Source organism: Eretmochelys imbricata, chromosome 5, assembly GCF_965152235.1.
Source record: "Eretmochelys imbricata isolate rEreImb1 chromosome 5, rEreImb1.hap1, whole genome shotgun sequence".
Taxonomy (NCBI): Eukaryota; Metazoa; Chordata; order Testudines; family Cheloniidae; genus Eretmochelys; species Eretmochelys imbricata.
This window is the reverse complement of record NC_135576.1, coordinates 75,754,304-75,781,924: the sequence shown is the minus strand read 5'-3', so window position 1 is coordinate 75,781,924 and position 27,621 is coordinate 75,754,304. Positions and strand designations below refer to the sequence as shown.

General features: G+C 42.6%; 1 protein-coding gene across 3 annotated transcripts in view; it reads right to left on the bottom strand.

Annotated features, from left to right (window-relative positions):
• The window catches only part of TNFAIP8 (TNF alpha induced protein 8), a 99,424-nt gene that overhangs the window by 25,129 nt on the left and 46,674 nt on the right, over positions 1 to 27,621 (bottom strand). Inside the window, exon 1 of one of the 3 annotated variants that reach the window (XM_077817365.1) lies at positions 10,698 to 10,745. The exons of 1 other annotated variant lie outside the window; for it this stretch is intronic. Coding sequence is in view for 1 of the 2 variants with exons in the window: in XM_077817362.1 (XP_077673488.1) it covers positions 159 to 189 (31 nt within the window). In the remaining variant the exon portion in view is untranslated. Of the gene's footprint in view, positions 1 to 158; positions 246 to 10,697; positions 10,746 to 27,621 lie in introns of those variants that run through there. One more of the 3 variants, XM_077817362.1, reaches the window with a different exon arrangement.

Genomic DNA, 27,621 nt, shown 5'->3' with positions numbered 1-27,621 from the left:
CTGCCAAAGTATTTTCCCCCTCCCTTATGAATGGTTCAACGCTAAAATGAGCGAAACTCTTATTCATTTTCTGTTGTGGCTGCCAAAAGCAGCCCTGAAGAAGACCCTAACTGCACTATATTTTTAAATGAAGGCCTTTGAAAAAGTTAAAACCATACCTTCCTTGGATTCATCAGCTTCTGAGCTCATGGTGTCAGTGTAACTCACTGGAGGCCAGATTACAGCTGACGTGCTCTTTGAGAAGCAGCAAGTCAACTTCTCAAAAAAAGGGTGGGTGGGATTATGAGGGGAAAAATTCTGTGAATTCAACAAATCAGCACTCAGCTATGTGCAAAGGATTCCGCCCCTTTCTGAACTGCACACAAGCAACTGTCTGGGAAGCAGCACCTTGCAGAAACTCATTTCCCAGCAGTTAGTTGCAGTTTATACATTTTACTCCATCCATCCATCCCCCCTTTACCCCCCATGTCTTTTAGTCTTCAGAAAGGGTGGAGTTTTACTTGTTACAGCACGCAGAATGTGTATGAGAGAGAGCAGAAGTGAGGCAAATATCATTAAGTTTAAAGCAGCACTGAGTGGTAACTTGAACATTTTATGACAGTGATTGACAAGCAGAAGGGGCCTCAGGCAACTTGCTACAAGCTCCAAATGAAACTATTTTTTTAAAACCTAAATAGCACTTTTCACCACTACATGTTACTTGGAATTAGTTCTAAGATATTTGAAATTGGACTGTTAACACTGGAAGACAGTAAGATTTAAAGTACTTCAAGGAGGAAAAATGACAGCTTTACTTGTTTGTTTAAACTAAGGTTTCATAACAGATTATTTTACTTTTTTCCTTCCTCCATGTTGAAAATGTGGTACTATAGAATAGATCCTCAAAGAAGCAATTAATCTGAGATTTTTCGTAGGGGAGTTTGTTTCCTATTATTATTTCCATTTGTCTTTATACTACATGCTCCCATATACATCCACATATCATAACATTTAAAGGCCCACTCCCAACATTTTCCGCAGCATAACAATAGAATGTAATGTACATCTTTTCCAGTATCCCCAGACTGCTCATACACAGTAGATGTTGTGACCAGAGCATAGAGAGTAGGTTCAAAAGCAATGAAGGTAATTAATGGGAGGACTCTAATATTTATTGCTGACATAGACTACATTTAAACTTATCTCTGTGGAGCAAAGGAACATTCTTCTATTAGTTTCTTTGATATATATGTTTAGTACAGTGCATAGGCTAAAGAACAATACCTAGTAGAAATGTTATGACCTAAGTATAAAAGCAGAGGCAACATCTCGAGCTCAGAATCCAGGTTTGCATTCCCAGCTCAGACACAGACAATTTCTGGGTGAGCAGAATACCTCCCAGAGGTGTTGAGAGGCTTTACATACACATGTTAAGTGCTTTGGATAAAAGGTGCTATAAACAATAAGTGCTCAGGTCACTGAAGGCTGACTAAATAAAGTATCTTTCAAGCTGCAGTCAGGAAACCCCCAAGGTTGGAGACCCAAGTCACTGACTTGGTGGTCTCCATTTAAAAGTGTGCCTTCAGAACAAAAACACGGAGCACCATAAAATCTAATACTCCATGACATCCATTCACACTTACGGGAACACATTCAGGAGAAAGGATGGTCTTATAGTTAATGAACTGGAACTTGAAATCTACGTTTAACTCCTGGCTGTGCCTCAGACTTTGTGTGACCAAATCACTTAATATCTCGGTGCCTCAGTTTCCCATCTAGAACATTTTCTGTCTGAACTATTTAGAATGTAAGATCTTCAGAGCAGAGCCTGTCTCTTACTACATGTTTGTATATTAACTAGCACAATGGGGCCTGTGTCTTCGCAGGGGCTTTTAAGTGTTACTGAAATATAATTATTTATCTGTAACAACCACCACTCCATAGTGGCCTCCGCTAGTGGGGCTCCTAAGTCGCTCCCTAAGGAAACTAAGATACGTTCCATGGTCTTCACTGATGGCACAGTTCAGCGGGGAAAAAGAGAAGTCTCACCAAATGATATCAGAGGCCATCCTAGAGAAAAAGCTACAGCACAGCACTGGCTAAAGAAGCCACATTTTCAAGTGAGAAGTTACTCTTTCTGCACTCCCCTGCTCCCTATGCACTAGTCTGGAATGACTGGATAGCAATCAACAACCCACTAAAAAATGCAGAGACTATAGAAGAGGCAGGAATTACTGAAGTGTTAGACAAGATCAATAGCCATAGCCCTTGAGGCCCTTTAACTAAAGGCAGAATTTCTAGGAGGATGAACATCCAGCCCATAATTTGAGATGGCATGCAAGGGCTTTCCATGAGTAAATTTACACAACAGAAATTCCTAGTCCCCACTTCTACACAACTAGTCCCCACTTCCCCACAGACCAGAGGAATAATTCTTGTTGATAAACTTTACAGAGTTGTAGAATTCTCTGAATTTCTAAAATGCATAAGTCACTTCTCTAAAGCGGTTTTAGAAGCCTTCAGAACTATTCTAAGGCATTCAAGAAAAACAAAAAAATGACAGATTATTAAAAATGCCGTCTCTGACTCAAACTGAACTTAAACAGCATCTCCTTCCTCAGGATATCTGCCTTCTGTGTTTACAGGGCCACAGTTGAGACTTGAGTAAGTGATAAAAGTTTTTCAACTTTTCATTTCTGTCCACCGTACAGACCCAAAACAGCATTAGGACCCTGAGCTAGATTCTTTTCTGACTTATGCATCATTTTGTGCAGAATAGTTAAACAGTAAATCCCAATGGCCGGGCCACCAATGTTTTCAAATTCTGCCCGCTCCCTGAACAACAGCTGTGCAAACCCAGTAAAGGAAATTCTTTACCTCTCAACTGCAATCCACATTGTGATATACCTGGACATGAAGCCTTCAGTGCTTAGGAAACTCCAACTAGCACAGGAAGCTGCAACACAGGCGACCACAAGCACATCAAACCTGCCCTCCACTCTCTCTGTAAGTTTCCCATAGAATTCTGAATCAAGTTCAAGGACTTGGTCCTTATCTTCAAGGTGCTTCATGGCCCTAGCTCAGGATATCTAAAAGACCACCTAAAGCTCTAGGATAAGCCTATGGTCAACAGCTATGCTCCCCTGGCACAATGAAGCTCGACAAAGATAAAATTCACCTGTGCAGGACACAGAACCTTCTTGGGCCTGTCCAAGACTATGACATGAACTCCAAGAACTGAGGACTGTCACACACCTCACCACCTTTGGCTCCAAGTGCAAGCTGCATTTCTTTGACCCGGCCTTCTCTAACAAGCACGTATATGTTAAAAAACCCTAAAACCTTACCAAGCCATGACACTCCAGTACACATGCTCCTCCCATTAGGAGAGGATGAGAGAAGAAACAACACATGACAGTTTTGCTTCATGCAGTACTGGAAGGCAGATCTCTTTTATTGGACCAACGTCTGTTGGTGAAAGAGACAAGCTTTTGAGCTTACAGAGTTCTTCTTCAGGAAATGTAAGGCACTACAGAGTGTGGTGTAAAGAACCTATAAAGAACAGGAGAGGGCAATTTTCGGACAATGCAATTGCAAAGATAAAACCAAGGCAACATTTGGCTTGTAGACAGTCACTGGTGAGGATGTGAGAGTCAGAAAGAGTCCAGCTTGACTTTCAGATCCCAGGCTGAGGAAACAAGTCCGGTAGTTTTAACTGCCAACTGAATAAGTCTGATATGGAATGATTAAGATTCAAAGTAACAGAACTACAAAACCATTTTACAGGTGCTTTTCAGACTAAACTAAGTTACTGTGCAGCAAGCCAGGTGTGAATTTACAGTGCCACAGATTGCTGCGCACTAACTTTCCACGTGGACACTGCTACTGTGCAGTGAAAGTCTCAGAATGTGGCTTGATGCACTACTACTTGAAAAGTTTAGTATGTCAAGCTGCACTTCAGGCCCTCCACTACCTATACCAGTGTCCAAATGGCAAGTTATTGCATGGAAAGCTGGTGCACTATAGTTTCACATCCTTCCCTCGGGAAGAAAAATACCCCACAATCTTTATAAAACAGATCATCTTGAAAGTCAGTGAGTAATTCTCTCAAATGCATGACTTCAAAACCCTGTAATATCACCTTTAAAAAAGGCTACTGGACTGGTTTTCCTCTCAGGGGCAGGAGAGAATTCCCTTAGGAGACTTAGACCTAAACTATGTGGCATAACCCTTAGAATTATACAGCATTTAATAGACACTGATTACAGAATCACTCAATATGTTATGAAGCTGGAGACAGATGGGGTGCAGAGTAGACAGTGGTCCTCTGTATAGTATAGTGTTTCTCCATCGAGTAAAAACCTTCAGTGGTTGATGATGGCCTAAAGGGACACATCTCACTCCACACCATTTCAAGAATGCTGGAAACAACAGCTGTTGGGACCCAAGAGTCCAAGTTTACCCAAGCTACGGATGAGGCATTCTTGGTGAAGGATACACAGCTGCAGAAATCTCTTCTGCAAAAAATCAGGTTTCACTCACATTTTGCCTCTTAGAGCACAACTTAAGTCTCCTCTGTTTACATAAGTATTTCCTCATTAGATACTCGTGTCTAACCCCATTCCCCCCATATAGCTCAAATGAATGGAAAAAAAAAATCTACAGAATCAAGCCCACCAAGAGAAGAGCAGCGAATTCAGCCACTGTAGACTAGTCCTTCGTCAACTGTGCTGCTGCCTTCAGGGCCGAGTGTTTGTCTTACTGTGGCTGTCAACAGAAGACAAGACAAGAGCAATGCCTTCTATGATGAGATTACTGGTTCTGTGGATGAAGGGAAAGCAGTGGATGTATTGTTTCTTGACTTTAGCAAAGCTTTCGACACGGTCTCCCACAGTATTTTTGTCAGCATGTTAAAGAAGTATGGGCTGGATGAATGCATTATAAGGTGGGTAGAAAGTTGGCTAGATTGTCGGGCTCAACGGGTAGTGATCAATGGCTCCATGTCTAGTTGGCAGCAGATATCAAGTGGAGTGCCCCAAGGGTCGGTCCTGGGGCCGGTTTTGTTCAATATCTTCATAAATGATCTGGAGGATGGTGTGGATTGCACTCTCAGCAAATTTGCGGATGATACTAAACTAGGAGGAGTGGTAGATATGGTGGCAGGTAGGGATAGGATACAGAGGGACCTAGACAAATTGGAGGATTGGGCCAAAAGAAATCTGATGAGGTTCAACAAGGATAAGTCCAGGGTCCTGCACTTAGGACGGAAGAATCCAATGCACCGCTACAGACTAGGGACCGAATAGCTAGGCATCAGTTCTGCGGAAAGGGACCTAGGGGTGACAGTGGACGAGAAGCTGGATACGAGTCAACAGTGTGCCCTTGTTGCCAAGAAGGCCAATGGCATTTTGGGATGTATAAGTAGGGGCATAGCGAGCAGATCGAGGGACGTGATCGTTCCCCTCTATTCGACATTGGTGAGGCCTCATCTGGAGTACTGTGTCCAGTTTTGGGCCCCACACTACAAGAAGGATGTGGATAAATTGGAGAGAGTCCAGCGAAGGGCAACAAAAATGATTAGGGGTCTGAAACACATGACTTATGAGGAGAGGCTGAGGGAACTGGGATTGTTTAGTCTGCGGAAGAGAAGAATGAGGGGGGATTTGATAGCTGCTTTCAACTACCTGAGAGGTGGTTCCAAAGAGGATGGTTCTAGACTATTCTCAGTGGTAGAAGATGACAGGACAAGGAATAATGGTCTCAAGTTGCAGTGGGGGAGGTTTAGGTTGGATATTAGGAAAAACTTTTTCACTAGGAGGGTGGTGAAACACTGGAATGCGTTACCTAGCGAGATGGTAGAATCTCCTTCCTTAGAAGTTTTTACGGTCAGGCTTGACAAAGCTCTGGCTGGGATGATTTAATTGGGGATTGGTCCTGCTTTGAGCAGGGGGTTGGACTAGATGACCTCCTGAGGTCCCTTCCAGCCCTGATATTCTATGATTCTATGATTCAATCCTTTTGATAGTAGGTTGTAAAAACATACTTACCTCTAAAAATGCTTATTTCTATCCGGATCTAGATTACAATGCCTACTCCCACAAGAGATAGTTCTGTGATCAATCCTATTTACTTTCAAATCTAAATATAAAACTTATCTTTCTCTTTCTCTCTCTGTCTCTCACACCCACACCCTGTTTCTCCTATACTAGTGGTTCTCAAACTTGTTCCGCCGCTAGTGCAGGGAAAGCCCTTGGCGGGCCGAGCCGGTTTGTTTACCTGCCGCGTCCGCAGGTTGGGCCGATCACGGCTCCCAGTGGCCACAGTTCGCTGCTCCAGGCCAATGGGAGCTGCTGGAAGCAGCGGCCAGTACATCCATCAGCCTGCGCTGCTTCCAGATGATCCCATTGGCCTGGAGCAGCGAACCGCGGCCACTGGGAGCCGCGATCAGCCGAACCTGCGGACGCGGCAGGTAAACAAACCGGCCCACCAGGGCTTTCCCTGCACAAGCAGCGGAACAAGTTTGGGAACCAATGTCCTACACAATAGGAAGGAAGAAAGAGAGGTTGTGTATTGATATTTCTATTTAAATACCTCAGACACTACCTTGATAAGAACCATATAAGTAACTAATCAGATAAGTTAGCTCCATTTTTACATGTTACCAATGAACAGCTCACAACCTGCTGAAATGGGCTCGTGCGGTTAATTGACTTGAACCAGAAAACTAAAGCCTCATATGAAAACATTATTTATGTTTGTGAACAGCTACCATGTAAGAAACACCAGTGGCAGCAGATGTAGCTAGACGTATTTTTACTTCCCACTAACTGAAATCTTACCAAATCTCCATGAGCAAGGTAAGGTTTTTTTGATTTTTAAAATAAAACCTTAGTTAATATTTTCCACTTTGTTCGATGTAGGACACCAATTCTGCTGTTTCTCTCACCCACATGTCTTGCTTCATACACTCTCTCTCTTATGCATGCACTTGTTTGCCCTAGATTTTCTATGACAGACCTCAGATTTCTCTCAGGTACCATACCTTACTCAAAGCAGCCAGCATGCATTTATGTTCCCAGATTATTACATTCAATTCTGGGCACCATATTTCCAGAAAGATTTTGATTAACTGGAAGCAGTTCAGGAAAGCAACAAATAGTTAGTAGGGGAATGGAGGAATTAACTTACAAGAAAAGAGGTAAGGAAATAAACGTTGTTGCCTCCTTCCATGGGTCGCTGGTATCATAGGCTGGGGGAGGCTGTGCCTCCCCAAACAGCCAGGCATGGCCCTGCCCACCCTCCACCCTCAGATTCCCTCCTGCCAGTTCCCCTGTTCCTGTGCCATGGCCCCAAGTAGGGCTGGGGCTGGTGATGTCCACCCTCCCTCCCAGCACTCCAGGGCTGGGGGCACTAGCACTGAGGGCGCTCCAGGCTGTAGTGGGGGGACTCTGGCATGGGGGGGGGGGGAAAGAGGTGGGGCAGAAGGGGCGGGGCTTGGGGCTAGCCTCCCCCAGTTGGGAATTCAAGCGCCGCCCATACCCTCTTCTTTTGACTAGTGTCAACCCTCTGCTGAGTAGTTGCAAATATACAGGGCTTTGCAGGTCAGCTTCCCAGTGGAGGGGAAATCAGTGACAGAGTCTGGGTAGTACTATAAGTATAACTTGCTTTATTTATACATATACCAATCCTGAAAGGAGATGGTCAAACAGCATACAGGCAATCCATTCTTTTCGGAATTACAGCTCAACAGCAAGACTTAAATCCCAGGGAGCAATTCTGCCTCGAAAAGGGACTCTTATCAGACCCCAAGGAACAGAGCAAACTCTCCTGCCACTCTCAAAGCTCCTTCTATACTAAAACATAACAATCCAAAACTAACACTACAGCATGTATTCTGGAATGGTGGTCAAACCACGAAGGGGCATACAAATGCTTAGCATATCTGGCACGTAAGTACCTTGCAACCCGGTTACAACAATGCCATAGGAACGCCTGTTCTCACTTTCTGCTGACATTGTAAATAAGAAGCGGGCAGCATTATCTCCTGTAAATGTAAACAAACTTGTTTGTCTTAGTGATTGTCTGAAGAAGTAGGATTGAGTGGACTTGTAGGCTCTAAAGTCCTACATTGTTTTGTTTTTGAGTACAGTTATATAAAAAAGTAATAATTCTTCATTTGTAAATTGCACTTTCACAATAAAGAGATTGCACTACGATACCTGTATGAGGTGAATTGAAAAATACTATTTCCTTCATCTTTTTTGCAGCACAAATATTTGTAATAAAAATATAAAGTGAGCACTGTACCCTTTGAATTCTGTGTTGTAACTGAAATCAATATATTTGAAAATTTTAGAAAACATCCAAAAATATTTAAACAAACAGTATTCTGTTATCGTTTAACAGGGTGATTAAAACTGCGATTAATCATGATTTTTTAAATCTTGATTACTTTTTTTAAAATCATTTAACAGTCCTAGAAGCTATTTTAATTTTTCTTCCTAACCCCGGGGTAGAGGAACACAACATGTAATTATGTTACTGTACTTTTTTTTGTTGCAAAAGATGACTGCTGCTTTGTCCTACAGACATGAGTGCAATGAAAAAATACCAGCTTTTGTTCAGCCTTTAGGCAGTTTTGTGCTTTGGGTGTCATTTTTTTATGCTATCAAAGAGGAATTTTGACTAGTTGTGCAACTGTCTTAGAACGGTTTAAATGGGTCTGCAACCAGAAAGCCTCCGGACACAGTAACCCATCTGCTCCTGCTACCGTCAAATTCTACCCTGATTTCCATTTGCTTTTATTATCTTTTAATGGAAAATTTATGTTTGAAAGTTTATCAAGATAATCCAGACCCTGCTCAGGTTTGCCTGTTGTCAGGAATATTAGTGTTTCCAGTGCAGACTATGACTAGAATTATCTTACCGGGAAAAGGATGATATTTTTATATAACATCAGTTTTTTACAGCACATTATCTATTAAGAACAACCTTGGAACAAACTGCAATCTACACTATCAGTCTTAACAAACATAAACCAACCAGCTGTTTTCAGCTGATCAAGGTTTGCTTGACAAACAGACTGTACCAGAACATCAGCAGGGTTAAAGCAACACACCAAGACTGACAGATGCGTGAAAGACTACAGTCCTAGCCCCCCCGGTCTTCACTGCATGCTAACCTCAATGCTCAACCCTGTTTTCTCCCACGTAACATGGTATGTGCTTATATACCCACCACGGGCTTTCAGTGCCACGTGGCACAGCAGGCGCTATATTCTGAGCTATAGGCCAGCTTGTGAGGTAGCTTCTGATGTGTGTTGCTACCACAAGGTTAATGCAGTGAAAATGTGCAGCCAAGGCCACCCATAATCCCATAACCCCACCGTGCACCCATTCCTATGTACTATCTTGTCATCTACCCCCTGGTTAGAAGTGGTCTCCCTTCATAGTCCTCTGCTCAGGATCCACAATCACACACTGTTTGGAATTTCTCTAAGCTTGCTCATCTCCTGTGTTTGAAACAACAATGGCCCTAAGATGCCTGTGTTTCAGACTGCAGCTATGTGGTCATATGAACGAACACCTGATAATTTAGGTGCAGCTTTGAGTCAAAATGAGCAAAACCCATGACTTGAGCAGTGCAAAGAAACACTCTGAATTGTACAAAGGCCAACCACACTATTGAACGGACTTGACATCAATGCAGAATATAGTGTCTCAAGGTGAGCTACTAGAAAGTCAGGGATAAGAGTAAGAACTCCGGTGCTGCCCAAGGGTCAATTTTACCATGAACTGGACTGCATCCTGAGGACCCACAAGAGCAAAGAGCCCCATTTCTCCATAGATTCATCCATGGAGTTGAGATGAGTGTAGGTTCAGAATTTGGATGTCTGCGAAGACAAGACCTACCCAGTGCCATGGACAGCCAGCAATAAGAGAGTAGGACCCACTGAATGGACAGAAGCTAGGAGAGGAGTACTTGATATCTCAGATCAATAAGATGATGGGGACATCTTTGTTATAATGAAGGATATTACAAAATAATGAGTGGGTTCTTAGTCTATTATTCTAGCTTTGGCTTCAGCTGAGGGTGCATGTAGGGCCATCAAGCTCATTTATCTCCCTGCCCCTGCATTCATCTTACAGCACCTGAACGCGTAATGTTTGTTTTTTTAATAAAATGAAAAAGTATTTGTATAAAAGAGCTAAAGTGTTTGTGGCCATATCCCAGCCAAAATGTAAGTTGCCATTAAGCTACGTTTAAAGCCAATCACTGCCATCCCAAATCAGCTGCACATTAAAATACCCGGCTACTTGGTGCAGAAACTGGTTTAATACTGATCTGATTTTGATCCGTTCCTAATGAGTAATAAAATATAATTTTTCATTCATTAGAAATGCCAGGTGGTCTCAAAGATTCCTTGGTAATGCAAGCCTCTCTCTGTTGCCATTGTAATTTGCATTTCCTATCCAGGCACTTAACTGCTATATCATAAGTCACAGAAAGATTTCCTTGGCGACTCAGCCTGGAATAATTTATTGGTCTTTCTTCTGTTCTGGTATCTGAAGCAGCACATCATCCTGTAAGGTGGCAGCAGCCTGAAAAGTGTGCAATATAATCACCACAACTGCTACGTCTTCCAGTAAATGGCTCCAGACATCTCTCCCTTCCCCTCAAAAAATGTTTTTGGTCATTGGAAGGTAAAATTAACTCACCATTTCTTCTCTTGCGATAGCTCCTTTAGAAAAGATCTCAGAGATGTTAAATGGCAGAATGAAAATACAAAGGAAATAGAACTCTTGAGATAAAAATGGTTACTTTTTACTTGCTGCTGCACAGACAGAACAGAATTGCATGAATTCAAGGGCACTCATCAACATTTAGTCCTTTGCCTGTCAGGAACAAGTGCAAAGGTCATAGACTTGTCAAGGAATGGTCTGGCAACTATGAGACCTCTCAGGATTCTTTTACTGACATTGAATTTGAGGGCAATGTGACAGGAGCAGGGACGGCTTGATAAGAGAGATTCATAAGAAACGTTCCAGACTATCAGAAAAGCTGGATCTGGAGAAGAACCTGCTGCAGAGTATCTGTGCCATGACTGTGAGATAAAGAAGTGAGACATGGAATTTCACAGGAACATGTTTCATAGACTGTTCAAGGCCATGCATCATGGAGGTGAAACCACAAGAATCAGGAGCCCCATAGAGTCAAATCCACATTATTATTATCGAAATACACAGAACAATTCCTGGGGGAGCCAGTCAATTAAGCATGGATCACTATAGCATTAGCAGTAACAGCTTCATTCTATACTTAATCCAGTGTGCCAGAAAGAGATGGATACACTAATGTTTTATACTGTTCATGTATTATGTGCGTCTTATGTTTGCACATACTTTCAACAAGTTACAGCAGCTGATATGCTTACTCTTTTAGCGTCAATAAATTTCAATACAGTTGAATAAAAAGGAAATCTTTAATGCTTGCCTAAACTCTACATTTGAATACAAGGCAACAGCCTCAATACACCATGCACAACACTCCAAAAGTGCTATGCAATCCCATTAACACACAGTGTACTCGCTATACAGCTCAAATACTGAAGTGCAAATAGCATCTCTTATTGCTTTGGCTGTAGCAGACCATGTAGCAGTAAGATTCATGTGTTCGTCATCTGTAAGTACACACTGATTCAAAATTGTCAGCAACCCAGTCCAACCCAAAGTGCCATATATGTTTGCAAGTAGAACCCCTCACCTTTATTAGGCCAAAGGGACATTCTATCACCATCCTGCAACTTGCTAGCATGTAGTAAAATTGCCTCTTATCCTATTGATACCCATCAAGATAAGGTTTCATCAACCACATTAGCAGAGGGAACACTGGCTCTCCTAAAATCACAGCTGGTATGAACACTCCATTGATGATTGTGTATTGCTGGGGGCAATGTACAAGCTTGCCCATGCTTAAAACAGGCCAGATTTATGGAATACCCTGGCGTCATGCACCTTTCCCGTTAATCTGACTTAGGTGTCAATAAATATGCCAAGGTGATCCACAAGGGCCTGCATAACAATGGAGTAGTATCCTTTCCTGTTAATATATTTGCTTGCTGGCATAGGATGGGTATATGCATCCTTTCAATCACACCTGCACAGTTCAGGAAGCTCATTAATCAAAACTGCAATTCTGACAAGCCTCGGGGATAGCACAGCATTAATTGCCTTGCAAACCTCAATGACCAGTTTGCAAGCTATAGATTTTTCAACCTCAAGCTGATTGCCAACAAGTTTGTAGCAATCTCGGCTTGCCAGTTTCTACAGGGCAATCAGAACACGCTCATGGACTGTTATTGGGTCTGTCATCTGGGTGCTCTGCCAGTCAAGTACCTGGTCTAGATTCTCTCACAGCTCCATGAATGTGCCTTTCTTCAAGAGAAGGTTGGGGCCCACGCTGGTCCTCCTATGTTTGCAGAACAATATGGTCCCACCAGTGTGTGCCTGTGTTCCTGGGCCAGAAGCCGCACACTGTGTAAGGGTCACGTGCCATTAAAAGCAGCCATCACTCGGTCCAAGCCACTGTGTCTGCATGATCCTATTCAGATGCTGCTGTTGTACTACTCTTAACTGCAAGCAACTGCCACCACCTTTCTCTGACCCCAAAACTGCCTCTGAAACTCATGCCATCATCTCATAGCTGCAGCTTGTACAGAAGCATGAAAAAGAAACACTGCCTCTATAAAAGGCAATAGGTCTTGATCCTGGTAATTATGGAGAAATAAGATCCATACTTTCAACATCTAAGAGCACACCACCACACAAGCTTGCTTACTGCCAGGAAATGAAATGGCTTGGAAACTGTGTATAAATAACTAACTGTTTGTAAAAGCATGCGCCGTGGGGAGGGAAGCATTGTAGTCAAAGTTAACTGTGGGGACATACTGAAAACCAAAGCATGTTGCCTGCTACCTGCCTTCCTTTCAAGGATATGCACCAAGATCTGCAATGGCTATTGCCAGAGGTTAACAACAGTACTCCTCCAGTTACTGAAAATCCAGTCTAAAGGGTTTGTTTTCCCCAGCTTTTTGTCCATTGTTTCCTTGTACTCTCCAATCTATTGTGTTGGATTGTAAGCACTTTGGAGCTGGGACCAGGCTTTTGTCCTGTGTACACCTACCACAATGGAGTACTGGTCCATGATTGGAACTTCTAGGTGCTACAGCAATACAAATACTAAACAGAACTCATACACTGATTGCAAAGTTTTTATTCTGACTAGGAGAGACCATTATGTGAAGAATTAGGGAGCGATGAACCAGACAGCAAGAACAACTCAACTGAACACGAGAGCCTCAACAGATAAATGCTGAGAAACACTGATACAGAGTACTCTAGACTTTAGTTATTTTAAACTATTTTTCTCTGACAAGTGGGATCGACATGTCCAGCTAACAAAGACATATAATCAGTTGGGCATTCCTGGAGGTGCTTTATAATAAAAATCCTTATCTGCCAATGTTTATTTTATGATATGGCTTATTGCTCTCTGGAACAATACTGGAAATTGAGAAGTCTAAGAGGAAATCTGAAGAGCAAAGAGCCAAAGGCACAAACCCACTTGAAATTCTGTATCAGAAATAGGAAGCCTGCAAGAAAGTAAGTGGATTCCCCAGACTCCAGGGAAGTAAAGGGAGCAATTAGTATAATAAGGACATTGCACAGAGGCTATAGCTTCATCACAGAAGATGGGGAGATACTTAATTCAGAACTATTTCTTGCAGGCAGTGAAGCTGAGGTATTACCAGACACTGACATGTGTCAAGAGAGATGGTGTTGGGAAAACGTTTTAATTAAAATTGCAACAAGTCATAAGAAGCTGGTGGTATTAATCCAAACATTCTGAAAGAATTTAAGAATGAAGTAGCTGATTTGTTAATACAAATAGAGCATAATTAAAAACCTTATGCCATAACTGGAGACTAGAAGATAGCCAATACTGCAGCTTTCTTTAAAAATTTTTTTTTAAAAGGCGTTGACGTGAGCCTGGAGAACACTGAGCTTTATTTCAGAACCAGTGAAGTTAGTCGAAAAAATTAATAGAAGGATTTGTTACAAATCCAGATAAAGCTTGGCATCAAGGGGATAAACCAGCACTGCCTGTGTAATACAAAAAAACCTGTGCCTCTCCAAAATGGGATTATTAAAAAAAAAAAAAGTTTTCAAACAACAAATCTCATACAAATGTGTTCCTGTTCCCTGTGTTCACTCTGAACAAACTTCTTAGTGAGTTTATTGACTTGGTCTGATCCAATACCAATATGATAATTTTCATATTCATACATTAAACATACTTCACATAAGAGCATCCAAGGATGCGCTTAAAAGTAGTGTTATGAAAACTTCTGCATCATTCCAGGTAGAAGACAAACTCAAAACTATGAAAATTACTTGGAATGGCATCCCTGCTATATAACCTCCATCTCCCAATCTTGCCTTGGGACATCCCCATTACTTAGTGTTCTCTTCAGTAATGAATGCCAGCTACTATTCTCTTCACATGTAAACTACAGGTCAGGTCTGTTCATTCAACCTATTCAACACTGTCTAGACACGTTAAATACTCAACTGGTTACATATCTTAAAGTATATATTTGGTCAACTAACTTTTTATATACAAATGCATGGAAAATGTACATATCAATTTGTAATTGCATTCAGTACAGCAGACTCTTTTATAGCAGGCCATATACAAATTCTGATTGATAATATACAATGCATATATATTTAAATATATACATAATGAAAAAGATAGTTGTTTAGTTTTACACAATAAGTTTAAATTTAAACTTTTCATATGAAGTTTAAATTTCCTGAGATTTCTTTGCATAAGTGTTCATGAGGAATTTATCCTACCACAACACATTCTAGCCAGGATACCTCTTATGAAACAAATGCAATGTCCTTACTTGAATATACTTTGTAAAAACACATATTAGAAATCAGCTGTCTAGGCTGCATTCTGTTATAGCGCTGAGTTGACTTAATACCAGAAAAATATGACTTCTCGAATTGCAACAGTATTTACAATTACCAAGAAATAAAACAGCTATACATTTTTTAAAAATAATATAGTGGATTGGGTAGATGGTTTTGCAGCATCAATGCAATAGCTAACACAACTAAAACTGAAGCGCTGATTATGACCATCTTCCACTGAGTTCAGGAGGAGTTGAGGGCACTCTACAGGAACAGGACAAAATTTCATGATATATCACTTCGACAAAGGGAGCAAAGCAAACTTTTATTTCTGTAATAATAGTACTGTTTTTTTCTGCAGACAAGCCAAAAGTTCACTATAGGTCCAGACAGAGGGCACATCCTCAAAGTGACAGTCACGGATAAGGAACAATGGTGTATGTTTTAGTGAAAAAATATGCAATTCTTACAAATGATTAAGAATGGAAAGGAAACATGGCAACTCTGGCCTCAGTCTTGCACTTCATCATCCGATGAAGTGAGCTGTAGCTCACGAAAGCTTATGCTCAAATAAATCGGTTAGTCTCTAAGGTGCCACAAGTCCTCCTTTTCTTTTTGCGAATACAGACTAACACGGCTGTTACTCTGAAACCTGTCATCTGCCTTTAAGTTTCTATAGGGTTGTATTTCCATTTCAAATGAGGGATCCACACATTTAGCTACTATGGACCAATCAAACTTCACTTGTTTCCTCTTGCATGCCACATTAGTTTATCACCAGAACACCGCTAACATCACCAGCATGCTAAATACATTGACTGATAAAGTTTTTAAATCAGGCAAAGCTAGAAAATGCATTGAGGCCTATGAAAGGATACAATTATTGGTAGGTTCTAATTTCATTACAAGAGATGAAAAGCGGGATTAAAACTGATCTGAGGCCAAAGTACAGTTTGCTTTTTAAAAATGCAGTTCAGCTACGGTTTATTTTACAGGCCAGGAATGCCTACTTATGCAATGTATGTTAACATTAGCACATAGATTTATACATTTCCCAAATTGGTTTTAAGTCAGCTTATTGCTAGCGTTAAGGCCAGACGGAAGGTCACATTCACAACTGATTTTTTTTTTTTTTTTTTTTTTTTGCACAAGAGCTGTTTTCTCTTATGAGCACAATGGCTAATTTTTTTTAAATGACTGCTGAAAGTGCTGAGGACCTAACTCCCCGCACTGAAGATGCTTCGTGCTCAGGACCTCCTATCACAGGGGTGGGCAAACTTTTTGGCCTGAGGGCCACATCGGGTTTCTTTGAAATTGTATGGAGGGCCAGTTAGGGGAGGCTGTGACCCCGCCCCCATCCAACCCCCCCTCCTGCTTCTCGCCCCCTGATGGCCCCCCTGGACTCCTGCCCCATCCACCCCTCCCTGTACCCCGGACCCCCAACCCCTGATTGCTCCCCGCTGCCCCATCCAACCCCTCCTCTCATTCCTGACCACCCCCCACACACCCGGACTCCTGCCCCATCCAACCACCCTTCTCCCTGACTGCCACCGCCACCTCTGCCCCTGACTGCCCCCCACTGCCCCATCCAACCCCTCCTCTCATTCCTGACTGCCCCCATTCAACTCCCCTGTTCCCTGGCTTCTGACCGCCCCGATCCCTATCCACACCCCCACCCCGAACTCCCCTGCCCTTTATCCAACCCACCCCTGTTCCCTGACCGCGCTGCCTGGACCGCTGGTGGCTGGCGGTGCTACAGCCGTGCTGCCCAGAGGACCAGGACAGGCAGTCGTGCTGCTTAGCTGGAGCCAGCCACATCACCGCGCAGCACAGAGCACCGGGTCAAGCTGCGGCTCAGCAGCTGCGCTGCCCTGCAAGAGCGCGCTGCCCTGCAGCCCAGAGCATTGAGCTGTTGGTACAGTGAGCTGAGGCTGCGGGGGAGGGGGAACCTCCTCCAGCAGGGGAGAGGGCTGGGGCTAGTCTCCTGGGACAGGAGCTCAGGGGCCGGACAGGAGGGTCCTGCGGGCCATAGCTTGCCCACCTCTGTCCTATCACATCACCCATTTACATGCCTAGACACTGTGTCAGAAGCATTTCAGCAGCCCCTTCCCCCCATTTTTAAAAGAAAAAGAAAAGAAAAATCTTGGTTATGGGTAAAATTTTCAATAGCACCCAGGACTCAAGCTCCTGTGACAGGGTGCTGTTAGCAACTATAAATAGAGGCTTTTGGAAGCCAGGACTCTGGTGATTTTTGAGCACCCACAATACTGGGTATGGTTGAAATAGGAGTGGGTTTGAAAGATTAGAAGGGCTTACTTGCAGCTCTAATGTAATGAGATAATTAGCTCACCAGCTGGATAACTGCCAGAAGAAGGCAAGCAGCATAAAAGGCTGAACCAGGGAGGGGAGATTTTTTAGCTCCTGCTATGTTTGTCTTGTACCTGGAGCACAAGGGAGAAACAATAATAAAGACACGCGGTGAAGGTACTTTGGTGCACTGTGTATGCTGTTTAATTCACCCAGAAGGCTTACCAGCTAGGGTTTCTAGGAGCTGAAGGAGGAACCCATTTACAGCTCTTACATACCATTTTTAAAATCTGGGAAAGGTACTCAGTATGTCACAGCTAAATATAAGATGGAACAGATTATTTAGCATATATAGTTAACATATATTCTAAGTGACCATTTAAGGTGAAGTAGCCAGTTGACATCTCAAAGATGGGTTAAGTGGGTTACAGATTGTTGTAATAGCCATAAAGTCAGTGTCTTTATTAAGGATGGTCCCTACAACATACCTTTCAAGATCCATGGGTCCTACACATACCTATCACAACATGTGGTGTACCCCATCTAATGGACTAAATATCCCAGTAACAACTCTGTGGGTGAAAAAACAGACAATCACTACTTTTTCCATTCCAATAAACTCACACAGAAAAATGATTAGACAAAAACACCGTATCATATGTGTGCGAACACTTTTCACAAAACAGTCACTCCATATCTGACTTGTCAGTCCTTGTCCTCAAAGGAAACCTGCACAAAACATTCAAAAGACAAGCCTGAGACCTTAAATGATTAAGTCTTTTAGTGTCTAGAAAAGTTATTACAACAATCTGTAACCCACTAATCCCCCATCTTTTGTCCTATGACTGCAGAGGTGCTAATGGCCCACTACACCTTAAATGGTCTCTGAAAATATACATTAACTACTTATGCTAAACAATCTGCTCCACCTTGTATTTAGCTGACATACTGAGTACCTTTCCCCGGCTTGAAGAAGAGCTCTGTGTAGTTCAAAAGCTTATTTTTTTCACCAACATGGGCCAGTGGGGGCAAAAGACCTATCTGGCTTTAAGATTAAACTCGATAAGTTTATGGAGGAGATGGTATGATGGGATAACATGATTTTGGTAATTAATTGATCTTTAAATATTCATGGTAAATAGGCCCAATGGCCTGTGATGGGATGTTAGATGGGGTGGGATACAAGTTACTACAGAGAATTCTTTCCTGGGTATCTGGCTGGTGAATCTTGCCCATATGCTCAGGGTTTAGTCGATTACCATATCTGGGGTCGGGCAGGAATTTTCCTCCAGGGCAGATTGGAAAAGGCTCTGGGGGTTTTTCACCTTCCTCTGTAGCATGGGGCCCGGGTCACTTGCTGGAGGATTCTCTGCTCCTTGAAGTCTTTAAACCACGATTTGAGGACTTCAATAGCTCACACATGGGTGAGAGATTTTTCGCAGGAGTGGGTGGGTGAGATTCTGTGGCCTGTGTTGTGCAGGAGGTCGGACTAGATGATCATAATGGTCCCTTCTGACCTTAGTATCTATGAATCTATAAACATCCTACAAGTGTTGCAGCATTTCCACCTCAAGTAAGGCAAAATAAAATCTTACTTAACAAAAGGGTTTAATAAAAGCATTTGGTATAATTTAACTTGGCAGTTTGCCTTTACTACAAAAGACAAGTAAGCTCGCAGCTTCTTTGGTTCAACCACTTTGAGAGCAAACAAGGGGCCTTAAAGAAATAGAATCATAGAAGATTAGGGTTGGAAGAGACCTCAGGAGATCATCTAGTCCAACCCCCTGCTCAAAGCAGGGCCAACCCCAACTAAATCATCCCAGCCAAGGCTTTGTCAAGCCGGGCCTTAAAAACCTCTAAGGATGGAGATTCCACCACCTCCCTAGGCAATCCATTCCAGTGTTTCACCACCCTCTTAGTGAAATAGTGTTTCCTAAGACCTCCCCTGCAACTTGAGAACATTGCTCCTTGTTCTGTCATCTGCCACCACTGAGAACAGCCTAGCTCCATCCTCTCTGGAACCCCCCTTCACGTAGTTGAAGACTGCTATCAAATCCCTCTGCACTCGTCTCTTCTGCGGACTAAATAAGACCAATTCCGTAAGCCTCTCCTCCTAAGTCATGTGCCCCAGTTCCCTAATCCTTTTTTTTTGCCCTCCGCTGGACTCTCTCCAATTTGTCCACATCCTTTCTGTAGTGGGGGCCCCAAAACTGGACACAAGATGTGGCCTCACCAGTGCTGAATAGAGAGGAATAATCACTTCCCTCAATCTGCTGGCAATGGTCTGACTAATGCAGCCCAATATGCCGTTAGCCTTCTTGGCAACAAGGGCACATTGTTGACTCAAATCCAGCTTCTCATCCCCACAGTAATCCCCAGGTCCTTTTCTGCAGAACTGCCACTTAGCCAGTCGGTCCCCAGCCTGTAGTGGTGCATGGGATTCTTCCGTCTTAAGTGCAGGACTCCGCACTTGTCCTTGTTGAACCTCATCAGATTTCTTTTAGCCCAATCCTCCAATTTGTCTAAGTCACTCTGGATCCTCTCTCTCCCCCCAGTTTAGCGTCATCTGCAAACTTGCCGAGGGTGCAATCCATCCCATCATACAGATCATTAATGAAGATGTTGAACAAAACCAGCCCCAGGACTGACCCCGGGGCACTCCGCTTGATACCAGCTGCCAACTAGACATCGAGCTGTTGATCACTGCCCATTGAGCCCGATGACCTAGCCAGCTTTCTATCCACCTTATAGTCCATTCATCCAATCCATACTTCTTTAACTTGCTAGCAAGAGAGATACTGTGGGAGACTGTATCAAAAGCTTTGCTAAAGTCTAGATGTATCACGTCCACCACTTTCCCCATATCCACAGAGCCAATCTTATCATAGAAGGCAATCAGGTTGGTCAGGCACGACTTGTCCTTGATGAATCCATGTCGACTGTTCCTGATCACCTTCCTTTCCTCCCAGTGCTTCAAAATGGATTCCTTGAGGACCTGCTCCATGATTTTTCCAGGGCTGAGGTGAGGCTGACCAGTCTGTAGTTCCCCAGATTCTCCTTCTTCCCTTTTTTAAAGATGGGCACTATATTGCCTTTTTCCAATCGTCCGGGACTTCCCCTGATCGCCACGAGTTTTCAAAGATAACGGCCAATGGCTCTGCAATCACATCAGCCAATTCCCTCAGAACCTTCGGATGCATCCGGCACCATGGACTTGTGCATGTCCAGCTTTTCTAAATAGTCCTTAACCTGTTCTTTCACCACTGAGGGCTGCTCACCTCCCCCCCATACTGTGCTGCATGGTGCAGAAGTCTGGGAGCTTGTCTGTGAAGACTGAAGCAAAGAAAGCATTGAGTACTTTTGCTTTTTCTACATCATCTGTCACTAGGTTGCCTCCCCCATTCAGTAAGGGTCCCACACTTTCCCTGACCTTCTTGTTGTTGCTAACATACTTGTGTAAACGCTTCATTACCCTTCACATCCCTTGCTATCTGCAACTCCAATTGTGCTTTGGCCTTCCTGATTACATCCCTGAATGCTCGAGCAATATTTTTATATGCCTCCCTTGTCATCTGTCCAAGTTTCCACTTCTTGTGATCTTCCTTTTTGTGTGTAAGCTCACTGAAAATTTCTCTAAGTCAAGCTGGTCGCCTGCCATATTTGCTATTCTTTCTGCACATCAGGACGGTTTGTTCCTACACCCTCAATAAGGCTTCTTTAAAATATAGCCAGCTTTCCTGGACTCCTTCCCCCACCTCCCTCCATATTAGCCTCCCAGGGATCTTGCCCATCAGTTCCCTGAGGGAGTCAAAGTTTGCTTTTCTAAAGTCCAGGGTCCATATTCTGCTGACCTCCTTTCTTCCTTTTGTCAGGATCCTGAACTCAACCATTTCATGGTCACTGCTGCCCAGGTTGCCACTCACTTCTACTTCCCCTACCAATTCTTCCCTGTTTGTGAGCAGCAGGTCAAGAGGAGCACTGCCCCTACTTGGTTCCTCCAGCACTTGTACCAGGAAGTTGTCCCCAACACTCTCCAAAAACTTCCTGGATTGTCTGTGCACTGATGTATTGCTCTCCCAGCAGATGTCAGGGTGATTGAAGTCCCCCATGAGAACCAGGGCCTGTGATCTGGAAACCTCTGTTAGTTGTCCAAAGAAAGCCTTGTCCACCTCATTCTCCTAGTCTGGTGGTCTATAGCAGATGCCCACCACGCTATCATCCTTGTTGCTCTTGCCTCTAAACTTAACCCAAAGCCTCTCAATAGGCTTTTCTCCAGTTTCAGAGTGGAGCTCTGAGCAATCATACTGCTCCCTTACATACAGTGCAACTCCTCCACCTTTTCTCCCCACCTGTCCTTCCTGAACAGCTAATACCCATCCATGACAGTGCTCCAGTCATGTGAGTTACTCCACCAAGTCTCTGTTATTCCAACCACATCACAGTTCCTTGACTGTGCCAGGACTTCCAATTCTTCCTGCTTGTTTCCCAGGCTTCTTCTGTTCATGTACAAGCACCTAAGATAACTAGCCGATCACCCTACTTGTTTTCATAATGCATATTGCCCTCCATAAAAATGCTACCTATGAGTTAATATGGCTCAACTGAACATCCTGTAAGTGCAATCACTAAACATTAAGGAAACACTAACAACAAAGGCCACCCCACTTCACTTTCCCTAAAATCTGTATAACATTGTTTATGTAATGTATAACATTACATAAATCCCAGCAAAGGAAATAAAGGTAGAGGAATTTATAAAATTCTGAGGTGGAGAGTATTGAGCATTTCATTGTTCTGTATTATATTATAAACTTAATATAGGCCACACTCCCCTTCAAAACGTCGAAGCTCACCTTTCCTCTGCAATAAATATCCATGAATATCAATAAATATCAATAAATATCCATGAAGCCTACTGGCCAAGTATATTCCTCATCCCTTTCTAACAGTTGGTACACAGGGGACAACAACATGTTGCTGCTATCAATTTCTCCATTGGCTCAAGTGGCAGAGGTCTGTGTGGACGATGTAAAGGTTCCAAAACGCTGCTGGTGAATCATATGGGTATCAATATAGTTTCATATGATGGAATTTCGTGGGGGGAGCGGTTTCAGTGACTTTCAGACAAACCTAGAAAAGTATGCACAAATATGTTAAAAAAAATGTAAGGTTGCAAAGTCAAGCATTTCAAAGTTAGGCAATGCCAGAATTACAGTTGCCCATGCATTCATATGTCGATTAGTTCCTAGAGCATTGCCCATCCTGCACACTGAATGAGGCAGTGTTCCTGTGTGGAAAAAACAGTTTGTGATCGTGTAATTAAATTTGAAAAGATTTCATTCCTCAGTCTCTTTGGGTAATAAGAAATCATGTTGATAAGTTCCTCGTATTAATATTGTGGGGGAAGGGAGCACCTTTACATTTCCATCAGCCCCTGACATCTCTGTTGAGCAGCACAGAGTTGGCAGCATTCTAGTTCCCTGCCTACAAACAGAGGTGGGAACTCTCCTCACACTGAAGACACTGCCAGCATCTCCTTTGAGTGCCACCTTCCTCCCCCAAACAGAACTGCAAATTTAGGGGTTAGCTGCTGAGAACTACTGTGCTACAACTACGCTCCTAATTCACTATTCATGTTAGGTGAGTATATGCCAAAGCCTCTCAACACACAGGAGTTTCCACTCCCAACTCTCCAAAGCCCAGTTCACGTCCAGCTCAGTTTCTTTAAAACTTGTGGATAACCAGAGTGGTCCATCCCCAAATGCCTTTCATGATTTTTCTAAAAGGCATTGGGGAGACATTACAAGACACTCTTGAGCAGCTCAAAGTATCAAGCTTCAAAAAGATTTTAATTTTGTTTGCCTGAAGTGAATCATCAGCTTTTTAGACAAATATCAGGCAAATACCTGAAATATGGTACAGCCTTAAGTTGGTTAGCAGTGTAGGTGGCCCTGTTGGGCCAGGCTGCTGCAGCTCCTTCTACTCTGGGGGTGCTCAGCCATTCCTTGGGCTTCAGTGTGCACAACATTTAAGTGTCTTTGGCCATTCCGAATCACCTGGGGAACTCGGAGGTGCAATCAGAGAAACTTCCAATTGCCAGGAAAGGTTAAGGTTCACAGGAGCAGAAGTCACTGAACTGCTGAATATGTAGATAGGGTTAGGAAACAAAAGTTAGAAATGCTACACAGCCTCTGCTCTCACAAATGATGATTTGTGGGGAGTGTGTGAGGAGGAAAGAATATTTAAGTTGCATGGAAATATGTGCACATGAAAAATGCTATAAAATGCGAAGTTGCATCCATGGGTTTCAGAATACTTTACAAATGTTTAGACTCAACTCCTACAAAACAAGTACTTATTCTCATCTTGGAAAAGGAGAAACTGATAGAGATTAATGACTTGCATGCAAAAGTTTGGGAGCAGACTTGGCAACAGAATTCAGTTCCCCTGCACTTTGAGTCCTGTGTTTAAAGCATACTGTGCAACCCCACCCCCTTCCTGTGCCAGCTAAAACTCTCTAGATAAAATGGAACAGGATATGAAAGGTGACAGCCCACATTTTCACTTCTGACTTCTATCTGTGACTAATATAGGTGCTGTAGCTATATTAGTTTTACACAGTACCACTAGGTGGCAACAGTTACGTGATAATGGCTGGGAAATATCTGACCATAAAAATCCATTAAGTTTTTTTTTTCCTATTTAAATTTATTTTATACCAGTTCTTTGTTTAAAAAAATTAACTGAATTTCAACAGGGCAAGTAAAGCCAGAGTGGGTAATCAATCTGTTGCAGTTTAACTTTAAAAATTTAATTTAACATGAAAAGTTTTTTGTATAGCCATACAAAAGATTACTGAAAGCTCTTTGGGCTATAAATAAATCTTCTTTAACATAACAGTCTTTGCTCTAAAACAGATAAGACATTCACAGCACTAGACTATATTTGAAAAAATTTCAATTTCCACTCTGTGTAATAAAAGATTTAGGACCTAGCATATATTCCATACCAAAAAATCCTATGTAAGGAAATGTTAAGGTTGCAAAGGTAGCATAGGTCAAAGGCTGCACATACAGACTTAACTATTTCGCCTCCCGCATATTCGTAATACATAGTCCCTTTTTACTTGAGCATATATGTTTTCCCAATATTTATATTTACACACATTATTACATACACCCATCCCTATTTCCATTCCTTTATACTACATTAGTTTCATTATTATAATGGTGCAGTATCTCTAACAGAAAACTTTTCAGAAGAGAAGTTCTCTTGTGTGTCAGGTATGTATTAATTTTTGCTCAAACCTAGGTTCTCTTTTCAATCAGCATCACAGCTCTCCTTCAAGGCATTTCAGGGGCACATCAAATAGATTACAAAGCCAACCAACTCTGCATACACATGAATAGCAAAACCTTATTATTTGCAGTTCAAGAGCCAGGAAAGCTAGCTACAAAGCTAATTTAACTGCCAACCTAGGTGCCCCCCACATGTTTGAATATAATTTACTATTACTCTATGTTGTACACTTTATGTAAAATCTATTAGGTAAGCAGGCGCACTGTGTAGTTTTCATAAAAATAATCCATGCTCTGTCTTGCATATACAATTTAGTACACAGTTCTACACAATAGTACACATATATCTAAAGTTGTAGAAAGAACGGTACATATTATTTATAGTCAAAGCAAGAGGGTATATGACAAAACTCCCAAAGTCAGTACAAGATTTAAGATTATGATACATGTTCACTTTCATGCTTTATGAGTAGGGTGCACAGGACAGGAAAAGAGTTCATGCTGGGGTACAGAACATGCATATTTAAGGTATTTCATTGTTTCTTTAAAAGTTAAGCCTTAATATTTTCTGGCTTTCCAGTTTATGGCATTCTTTTGTTTTGTTTTTTAAAGTTAACTTTAAGGATTTTCTACCTTGATTTGCTGGTCTTCCCCACTGACAAAGCTTCTGAAGTTCATCAGAGACCTCCTTGTTCATGACATAAATTGCACTGTCTAATGAAAAATGTCTGGCAGGTGTGGAAGGTTACAAAGGTAAGTTAGCAATGCGTATGTGGCAGCACACAAACATTTTAGCATACAATTTTCAAAGGTCAGAACTAAGGCCAAGATTGTGTCACGGATATTTTTAGTAAAAGTCACAGACAGGTCACAGGCAAAAAGAAAAATTCATGGAAGCCCGTGACTTGTCCCTGACTTTTACTAAAAATATCCATGACAAAATGGGGAGCCTTTGTGAGCCCCACCACCCGTGGGGACTCTTAGCAGCAGAGTCCTCTCTCCTCCCCCCACGGCTCAAAGCTGCAGGGTCCCCTGCTGGCTGCAGCTGGCAGGGGCTGGTTGGGGGCTTCAGGAGGCATACCAGAACACCAGGGAGGCCAACAGTAGATTTGATGGTGAGCTGCAGACCTGCTGCTTTTACAACAAACTGCATGCCATACTTGGTGGAGGCCCCACCAGCGCTCCACAGAGTGCTGTGGAGCCCAAAACACAGAGTCCTGCCATGAACAGCAAGGAGGAGGATGGGGGACATGTGACCAGGAGTTCCGGCTATGCTGTAAATCCAGAATATGTTTGAGACTTTGCAGTCTAGTAATCTAACATAGCCAAATGTGGGAGAGCCCAACACAGGGGAAGGAACCTCAGCTAAGCGTGTGAATGCATTTCCCATTACGATGTTTCAGTGTACAGACAGCGCCCAAACCCAGCATAGAAGAACACAGGTATTGACTTTCTTTAATTTACTTGTACTAGAAGAGGTAGCGGTACAACAAAGAGAGGTAGCGTTATCTACTTTTCATTTCCCTGTAGAGTTAGCCAGGCGGAGCCATGCAGAGCAGTTAGGTTATGTACACAGGGATGCCCACTGATTCCTCCAGAGAGATCTGGCTGAAGCTTTCATGGAGGACCTCTGAAATCCTCTCCCAAAGGTTTCTAGGTATGTCAGCCTTACTTCTTCCTCCATGGTAAGACAATTTCCCACACCACTTCAGCAGGCACCATTGCAGCAAACAGGCTAGCAGCATATAAGCCTGCCCGGCCCACCTTAGGATGCCAGTAGCAACTGTGTTCTCTGTGCCTTTGTTACTCTCAGGAGCAAGATATCAGCTAAAATCACCACCATCTGTGGAAAACAGTGCCAGTGCCCTGTACTCGTACCCATGGAAACAGGTCAAAATTGTATTGTTTCATGCAGCTGAACAATTCCCTCTAATTCAAACCTTGAACTTCTTTTTGCGATGTCCCATGGCAACCTGTCCTCTACAAAAACATCATGTCTCCCACTGTTGTGGGTCTTCCTGCAGCTCTCCAAATATCAGAGGATTGTTCATCCAGTGTTGACAACATTCATGACAACAGTCCAGAGCTCTACAGGCTCCATGCTTCTGTTACAGATGGTGGACAGCAAGAGGTGCCAAGTGGGTTTGTGGGATTTTTTTAAAAAAGGAGTGAATGTTATTGGATATGAATGGAGAAAGTTGTGTGATTGGAACTTAACCTCTTGCTCCCAGTCACTCCTGCACAACTTGTTTCTGCCCCACCGTGCATTGCCTAAATTTTGCACAAGACAGGGCACCACATGATGGCAAGTTATGCACTGGGATACTGTGTCATGGTGCATCAGGCTGTGCTTGGATACAAGCACTCCTGGTACATACATGTAGTGCCAACAAAAAGAGCCAAGTATGCACACACACAAGCAATAAACTAACTGCAGCAGCTTTATCCTGACGTAGCTTGCATTGACCAAAGTTTGTAGTGTAGACATGACCTAAGTTACTTCCAGACAGAGAGTAAGCCTGAAAATTCCACCCAAAATGTGAAAATTATGAGCAACTGAAAAGAAGAGGTTAGAAAGGAAGCCATTATGCAAACCTGACTGATAGCAGTCACCATTGCACTTATTATAACAGTGATAGATATTATATTTAAATAAGTATCAGGGGGTACTGTTAGTCTCTATCCACAAAAACAAAATGGAGTCTGGTGGCACCTTAAAAGACTAACAGATTAGTTTGGGCATAAGCTTTTGTGGGTAAAAAACCCACGAAAGCTTATGCCCAAATAAATCTGTTAGTCTTTAAGGTGCCACCAGACTCCTTGTTGTTTTTATATTTAAATAATAAACCAAATATCCTTTGACATATAATCCTTTTCTTGAGTGTGATAGTCACATAGGTTAAAAATGCAATGCCAATTAACAATTATTTGCAAACCAAATTTATTTTGTAGACACATAAAGATCCACATAATACTAACAACAAAAATGTTAAAGGGAAAATTTGTAAGATTTTAGTTTTAATTTATCTGGGGCTCCATTAGAGGTGTCCATCATA